This window comes from Danio aesculapii, chromosome 13 (assembly GCF_903798145.1).
Source record: "Danio aesculapii chromosome 13, fDanAes4.1, whole genome shotgun sequence".
Taxonomy (NCBI): domain Eukaryota; kingdom Metazoa; phylum Chordata; class Actinopteri; order Cypriniformes; family Danionidae; genus Danio; species Danio aesculapii.
Genome location: NC_079447.1, coordinates 31,493,493 through 31,502,729, shown reverse-complemented (window position 1 = coordinate 31,502,729; position 9,237 = coordinate 31,493,493). Strand labels below are relative to the sequence as shown.

The following is a 9,237-nucleotide window of genomic DNA, read 5'->3' as shown; positions in this document are numbered from 1 at the left end:
TCTTACTGAGATTTTTACTGAGTTATTTGACATTTATAAACTTTATAAAACTCATCTGGTCATGCAGGGGTTGATATTAATTCTTGCCTGTGCCATAAATACATCAAACCCATAAAACACAACTCTAAATAGATCTTTGTCAAGTCCCTTTTGTCGAGTAAAAAATATAATTTAGCCTATATTTTATCCACAACATATAACTCAAGAGCAGTAATGAAGGAGCAGACTTACAGTAGTTGACAACAGATAGCTCACTCCTAATGAGAACCCCTTCTCTACTTCAGTTAAAACAATTGTCATTTGACAAGGCATCTATTCAGTTTGTTCAAAAATTTTTTCCACAAATGAATTATGAATTATGAGAACATCACACTATGTGTGAGCATCAGGCACTGACATGAGCTGCGAAGCACCAAATCAGAGCTCATTAGTATTCATGACTGTTCCAAATATGGTCAAAACAAGCTTTCCATTCTAGGGGTAATTCATGTGGTTATAAATGACTATATAGTCGGCGCCAGTAGCCTAGTGGTTAAGTGTGCTAACATATAGCACCATGGTGCTCACGGCAACCCGAGTTCGATTCCTGGCTCAAGGTCCTTTGCCGACCCCTATCTATGCTCCCAATACTTTCCTGTCTGTAACCTCCACTATCCTATCCAAATTAAAGGTGAAAACCCCCTAAAAAATCATTATAAACGAGTATATAAACAGTTTCTGGACAATTTTACATTATCCAAGTGACACACATATTATTTAGATATCAGAGAACACTTTAACACATTGAATCAATGCACTCTATGACATCTTTAAACCTTTTTAAGTCATCCTGATTTCATTGAGTCCTCCTGGTGGGTCCCGAACCTCAAGTTAAGACTCAATTTCAGGCATTCGATAAAACAGTTAAATGCAATTGGCAATCCCAGAACTTTCCAGTGTGTACGTGCGCTTAGTACAGTCATACTTTGCCCTGGGTTTTCGCATTAATCACATCATCATCTGCCAGTTTCATAACCCATTCTCAAATTATAATCACTGCCAAAATCACTGCATGGTTGGACAGGTGTTTAACTTACATCCAATCCTTATGCTTTCTTAATTCAGCTAATAAAAATACATGTAATGAGGAAAGATTCATTTTTTCAACCAATAAAAATGCAAAACATGCGTAAATCAAGACATGCGTTAAGATATGCAACTCTAATGAAATCCCAAAAAAGTGTGAATGGGATGAGAGTGTGCACACATTGGTTTAGAGTCAATGGTGTACTAGTCAACGGTCAAAGATTGAGTCAACAATTAATAGTAAAAAAAACAAAAAAAGACTGTAGTAAGCTTTTAGACTCATTAAAGTATAATTATTCAATAAAAAATAATGTCAAACCCACTATATAGTGATGCCTCAACCCTTCCGGTGCAGCTGAGTTCTGATGAAACTTCTCTGTAATACAAAGCAACGTCGCCAATGCAAATATAACACACTTATTTGGAATTCGGTCCCAGTGGTTAGTTTTAAGTGCTCAGGGCAACTCAGGTTTCTTATTTATCCATTTTTTAAATTTGTGTCATATAAACACAAACAGATTAGATAATAGAGACGAGGGAGCGTGGGATTAATTTTGAAGTGGCTCATTAGCACGTGGCTAGTCTGGGATAATTAGGTTTCGTTTTTCCCCACGGCCTCTAGTCATATTGCAGTGTGGCAGCTGCTTTTACTCCCCCCATTCTCAGCCTGATAAGTGGCTGTCAATCAAACAGGCCTGAGATTGGTGGAGTGACATCTGTGACTGCTGTTTATGGTATAGAATCCAGTTGGTATAATGGTGTTTAGATCACAGGCCTTGGAAACGCTCTCTTCACACATCATTATATTGTTCTGGAATAAGGCTATGGTAAGAGTAGGTTGATTTTTATATCTTTGTGTATTATTATTATTATTATTATTATTATTATTATTAATATTATTATCAGTATTATTATTATTGTTATTGTTAACATAGTAATGTTATCATTAACAACAGATATAGTTGGTCAAAATTATTAGCCCCCTTTGAATTTTTTCTTTTTTAAACATTTCCCAAATGATGTTTAGCAGAGCAAAGAAATGATCACAGTATGTCTTATAATATTTTTTTCTTCTGAAGAAAGTCTTACTTGTTTTAATTAGGCTGGAATAAAAAAATAAATAAAATTTAAGGTCAAAATTATTAGCCCCTTTAAGCTATATATTTTTTTCAATAGTCTACAGAACAAACAATCGTTATACAACAACTTGCCTAATTACCCTAACCTGCCTAGTTAACCTAATTAACCTAGTTAAGCCTTTAAACGTCACTTTAAGCTGTATAGAAGTGTCTTGAAAAATATCTAGTAAAATATTATTTATTGTCATTATGGCAAGATATAAATCAGTTATTAGAAATGAGTTATTACAACTATTATCTTTAGAAAAATCTTCTCTTCGTTTAACAGAAATTGAGGAAAATAATAAACAGAGGGGCAAGTAATTCAGGAGGGCTAATAATTCTGAATTCAACTGTATATTTAGATCCTTTGTATACCACGAAGAGATACATAAAAACTTCAGAGAAAAAATGTAAAAAAAATCTAACAAAAAGTGCTTCAGGGGTAATGTGTCGGTGCTCTTTGATACATAAAGACAAAACAGCTAAATTACTGTAAGTCCAAGGCACTCGAAAAAGAGTGAAATAATTATTTAAAAAGCCTTTATTAACATGGCTATTCCATTAAAACCGCACCTACTTATTTCATCCATGCCTTCATTCATTCTTCATGGTTATATTTTCCATTTTTAAGATTTTCAAGTTGCATTATGGGATCTTAATGTCTGCTCCAACAGCCTTTGATTTTGAGAAAATTGGCAAAATAACCTTTATTGAAATTTTAAATTGAAAGCTATATATTGCCTGGGTTGGTCAAGGTAAAATATAGTTTAAAAAATTACTAATTATTTTGTTATTTTATTTTATATATATATTGGTATTGGATTTATTCATTAATTTTTTTTCGGCTTAGTCCCTTTATTAATCAGGGGTCACCACAGCGGAATGAACCGCCAACTTATCCAGCATATATACTCCTATACATCCAGCATATTTATACTCCTCACAATCACTGCACTATTTAACATTTGCACATTTAAAGTTTGCACATATTCATTGCACTGATTCACTTATTTGAACTGGACATACCCACTGCACATGGACATTTGTAATTATGTTTATCTATCTGCACACTTCTGCTATTAATAGTATCCTGTACATATATTCATTTATTGTAAATCTGTTCATAGCTAATACAACCTGTATATAATGTTGATAGTACATCCATCTGTAAATATCACCATAGTTTTTCTATAATTGCACTTTATAATTTACACCTGTATCCTGCACTTGCTGCTATTGCACTGCTGGTTAGACCTAAACTGCATTTCGTTGCCTTGTACTTGTACTTGTACATGTGTAATGACAATAAAGTTGAATCTAATCTAATCTAATATGTTTTACGCAGCGGATGCTTCCAGCTGCAACCCATCACTGGGAAACATCCATACACATTCATTCACACACATACACCACGGACAATTTGGCTTACCCAATTCACCTATAGCACTTGTCTTTGGACTTTGGGGGAAACTGGAGCACATGGAGTAAACCCACATGAACACGGGGAGAACATGCAAACTCCAAACAGAAATGCCAACTGACCCAGCTGAGGCTCAAACCAGCGTCCTTCTTGCTGTGAGGAGACAGTGCTACCCACTGCGCCACCCTGTTATTGGATTTATGTATACTAATTTTATTTATTGTATTTAAAGGCAATCATTTATTTAGGGCAACTGGAGCTGGGAACACTTCCAAAAGACATTATATTTCATAGTGGTCTTTGCATTGATCCTGAAGGGCCAGTCTGTACACCAGCCGCTGACCTTTCCCACCTGCAGCTTCTCCACGATAGACGTCCAACGTTCTCCAGCCTCTGGCGCCTAGACTGCAGCTCTGCACAAGACATTTGACCAGAGGAAAAATGCTTGTGCCCAACCGAGCCTGGTTTCTCTCAAGGTTTTTTTTTTCTTCACTTTCGTCTATTGGTGAAGTTTTTTCTCATCGCTGTCGCCACTGGCTTGCATGGTTTGGGACTTGTGGAGCTGCACATTGATGGATTTGCTCTTCAGTGTTTGGACTTCCAGCAGTGAAAATTAAACCACACTGAACTGAACTGAACTTAAACTCTGAAAACTGAACTGACACAGTTTCAATTTATTATAATCTTCTATGTGAAGCTGCTTTGACACAATCTACATTGTAAAAGCGCTATAGAGATAAAGATGAATTGAATCATCTCAATTATAATTCTGTTATGTTTCATGAAACATAACATGTTTATTGAAGGTCTTGAAAACTACAGTAACAGCAGGTCAAAGTAAATGAACAAAAACAGCATTTTTGGCACCATATATGGAAAGAAACATGATATTAACCTACCATTACTTCATACACACTGATCTTGTATTTGCATTAAAGTGCAAATAAAATTTGTTTTAATTCAGCACATTCCACAATCAAACAATGGGAAAGCATAATTTTCCATAAACAAATACAATATGTATGTAATAATAACTACATTTAAACCCTTAATAAACAGTTATCTAAGAACCCTAATGAGGTCCAGAGTGATCCGATTCCTTTGAATATCCACATTCATGACCCGTACCTCTACACGCTCACCTGGACCGAGAGCTAGGCTTCTTCGTCTCTGGTCAACAGGAAGTTTCTCCGGAGTGATGAAGCGTTTTGGAATCAGACCAGAACGTCCAACTCCAATGTCTACGAAGGCTCCAAATAATGCAGTGTTTGTAACACGGCCCGTCAGCACCATGCCATCATGCAGGTCATTCATGGACACAACTTCTCTCTTGAAATCTGCCTGCTCGAAATCTTTTGGAACAAAAACAAAAAAATAATTAGGGTAAAAGTGCAGTCTGGGAATAATGTGTGGTCAACCAAAGTATTACTGTTTCCACCTGGTATCAACACGCATTCAATGGATCCCTTCTGTTTTGGACAGATAACACATCCATAACAAACATTTACCTCATAAATCCAAAAATGTTAAATAATATATATTATTTAATGCATCATTTTTTGGTCACATCCATAAGGCATGTTTATTTACCTCAATTAAAATATAAAACAAGTTTACAACTGATATTTTTTCCGATCCCTTGTTCTATTTTTTCTTTATATGAACAGTTGTTTCAATATACTGTTAAAGGTCCCATGAAGTGCTTTGATACATACATTTTTATTTGATGTTGAAAAGTGAAGTGAGGGTGAGACAGAGTGGCTCCTTCCCTTTTAAAAAAACAGCCAATAGCGTTTCATTTTTATCACCGCTCTTGCAGTGAGAATAGTTGAGATTAAGCGCATCAAATAAATAGCAAATGACAAGCGTCTTAAAGAAGGCGGGGCATGTCAAATACTAGAGACCAGTTGATTGGTCAAGAATTGATGAGAAACTGAAGCATGCGGTGCCGTTGACCCATTTAGGAAGTGACAAACTGCAAGCTTTGGGATGTTTATATTTTCTAAATGTGAATTTTGTTATTATTTTGGAGCACAACGGCTAATAGATATTCCTAAAACTAATAGACTGAAACTAACATCTACATTTTTTTATTTTAACTTCACGGCACCTTTAACAAACATTCTCTGTGAATTTATGTTTCAAGTTTTTACTGCAAATGTCACAACCATAAACTTTATGTGAAGTGCTTAGAGCGACAAACAAGTCCTATGTAAAGAGACAAAACAATGTTGTTTGGCTTATGAGTTAGCAATATGTTTAACAAAAGGGATGGAAGTGTTAACTAAAAATGTGGTGGTAGTCATACAAATCAATAATGTTAGACCAGGGGTGTCAAACTCAGTTCTTGGAGGGCCGCAGCCCTGAACAGTCTAGTTCCAACCCTGCTCCAAAACACTAACCTGTTAGTTTCAAACAAGCCTGAAGGACTCAATTAGTTTGATCAGGTGTGTTTAATTAGGGTTGAAACTAAACTGTGCAGAGCTGTTGCCCTCCGAGGAACTGTGTTTGACACCTGTGTGTTAGACTGTGCATCAGTATATTGAGACTTGATGATTTCGAGCTCTATTTTAATGACCTAATTGCAAAGTCCAAAGCACATGGCGCAAAAGCATTAGGGCGTGTCCGAATCCACTTTCGCTTTTTTAAGGGTTTTTGAGCATAATGTGTCAGAGTCTTATCCCCCATTCCCTTTAACAGTCAGTTGCGTCGCGACATGGTGCATTTGCTATTTACATTGCGACTTTGTAAGTAGAAAAACTGAATGCTTCACTAGTGAGAAAACAGTTAAACAGACCATCTGTAGCGCAACGATAAAGAACGAGCCTCCTCCATTCGGCCTCTTTACTTTACTTTTACTCTTTACTTCACTCCTTTACTTTCTTAGATAAGGAAACAATGTTGTACGCACTCCCCTGAAGACATCCATTCATCCAGCCTACATATTTAATTTAATTTGTTAAGCGCAAAGATTTGTTTTAAAACTATTTCTAAATTCAGCTCTATGTGTGATCAATATATATCCAAACACACATCCTATTCTTATGCCCCATATAGTGACGCATACATCTCCAAAACCAGACAGGTGGACAAATTTTATTTATAACAAATATAAATATGCATATAATAAATAATACTGCTAATAATAATAACATTATACAAATAAAAATTGTCATGAATAAACTGAAAAAGACCCCCGACATGAAGAAGGCGTGGAGGTATGGTTTTTATATTTAGGTAGAAAATGGTAATAGTGGCACAAATGGATTTGCTACTTAAACAACGTGGCGCAAAACATGAAAATTAGGCTCGTGCTGGTCTGAAAATAGCAATATATCACGCCAAACACGTCTTGCACCTTATTACGCTGGGTGTATGATATGGCCCTTCATGTTTGTTTGGACTATTTTAGTAGTGTTATCCACTTGTGATTGGATGACACTGCAGTGATAGGACGTATCACTGGGGGAGATGAGGCAGCTTACAGGAGGGAGGTGGCCAGTCTAGTGACATGGTGTGAGGACAACACAACCTCACCCTTAACACAGACAAGAATAAGGAGATAATAGTGGACATGAGGAAGGAGAGGGGAACCCATCAGCCACCATTTATCCATGAACCTGAGGTGGAAAGAGTGAGCAGTTTTAAACACCTGGGGGTCCACATCAGTGAGTACCTCACCTGGACACTGAACATCACCCAGCTGGTCAAGAAAGCACAACAGCGGCTGTACTTCTTAAGGAAGCTGAGGAAACTTGGGCTGTCATCTAAGATCCTCAGCTACTTCTACAGCTGTGTGGTTGAAAGCATCCTGACCAGCTGCATTACTGTGTGGTATGGCAACACTACTGTAAAGGACTGCAAACGTCTGCAGAGAGTGGTGAGGACTGCAGAGAAGATCATCAGGACCCCACTGCCTTCTCTGCAGACTATCTACCGTCGCAGAGTCCACACGAGAGCTGCCTCCATCCTGAAAGACCCCACGCACCCACAACACAGAACATTCACACTCCTACCCTCAGGGCAGAGGTATAGGTGTGTGAGATGCAGGACTGCCAGAGTCAAGAACTCTTTTTTCCCATCAGCTATCAGACTTTTAAACGGACAGCCAGTGGACATAAAGAGTTTCATTTTTTGCTCAGTAGCACATTATATTCTTCATCCCAGTTTGCACTATTCATGCATAAAATTGCACTCAATCTGCTCCGGCCATTGTTTGCACATAAGCCAATTGCACTAGGCACTTTTTGCATAATAAGCACAATTTTAAACAACTACTATACATTGTTTACATCTGTTTACATTACTCCTTACTATCAGTATTATATATAGTTTACATTCATAGATATTTATATATATATATATATATATATATATATATATATATATATATATATATATATATATATATATATATATATATATATATATATATATATATATATATATATATATATATATTTTTATATATATATATATATATATATATATATATATATATATATATATATATATATATATATATATATATATATATATATATATATATATATATATATATATATATATATACATTTCATGGTTACACTTCTGACTTATATATGTGTATGACGTGTATATTATGTGTATGACTTCACTGTGGACGGCAAAGTAAGAATTTCATTGTACAGAGAACTTGTTTCCTTACTGTGCACATGACAATAAACAAATTGAATTAATTGAATTAACTAAAAAAATGCATTTTAATACTTTCAAACGGGTCAAAAAAACGAAAAGAAAGAAACAGAGAATGTTTAAACAGATTTTGTCTTTTCCAATAACTAGCACTGTGAGTCTTAAGCACCCTATTGCAAACTGATCCAAGAACTCCAAAGCTAGACATCAGAAACAAGCTTCGGCTAATAGCATAAAACAAATAGAATTACCAGGCCTCTCAAACCACTTCTTTCCAAGTCCATTTCGCCTGTGTTTTTGGGCGATTTTCTTTGGGAGGTGCTTTTTACATAAACATGGCCTCTCAGCAGGCTCTGCAGTCCAGGAAACATTCATCTCTGATTATTCTTATCCGGGACACCTTACCTAGTGCACCGCTCAAATGGCATTTATTTATACAGCTGGCCACAGAGCAGAGCCCGTCAGGCGTCCAACCAGGGGAAGTGAGCCTGCAGCCTTCTGATGAGAAAGCTAGTGTCCCATGTAGTGCACTAGACCAACAAGGTGACATCTTATCATATGAAGTGCGCAACAAACATCGGTGCTAACCATCTCTCAATCCATTACAATTAAAAACAGATATGTGCTAATGTTTTGAGGCAGCTGAGTAGTTAATTTCTAAAAGAAACTAAGTTATTCCTTCACCAGAGTATTCATTTAACACTGCCATCATCTTTCCAAGTACGGAAAAATAAATCCTTTCTCTGTGTTTAATGAACTCGGCTCTCAAACCCTGAAAACACGTCGGGACATTCATCTCAATTATAAACCTGTCACCTTTAATGAAACTTAACATTTACTATCAACACCCGCAGAAGGAAAACAATGTCTTCTCGGATGTCTGAACTTAACATTAAAACCAGAAGAGGCGTTTGTTGTTTGGTCCTTTTTATTCGCTTTGAGAGTCACCAGGGGATT

The 9,237-nt window shown here is 36.3% G+C and overlaps 1 protein-coding gene across 3 annotated transcripts in view; it reads right to left on the bottom strand.

The window, feature by feature from the left end:
* Positions 1 to 4,414: 4,414 nt before the first annotated feature.
* srbd1 (S1 RNA binding domain 1) overlaps positions 4,415 to 9,237 on the bottom strand; it is a 118,999-nt gene continuing 114,176 nt past the window's right edge. For all 3 annotated transcript variants that reach the window (XM_056470235.1, XM_056470234.1, XM_056470233.1), the window contains one exon: positions 4,415 to 4,958. In XM_056470235.1, coding sequence (XP_056326210.1) covers positions 4,666 to 4,958 — 293 coding nt within the window. In that variant the 3' untranslated portion in view covers positions 4,415 to 4,665. The remainder of the gene's footprint in view (positions 4,959 to 9,237) is intronic.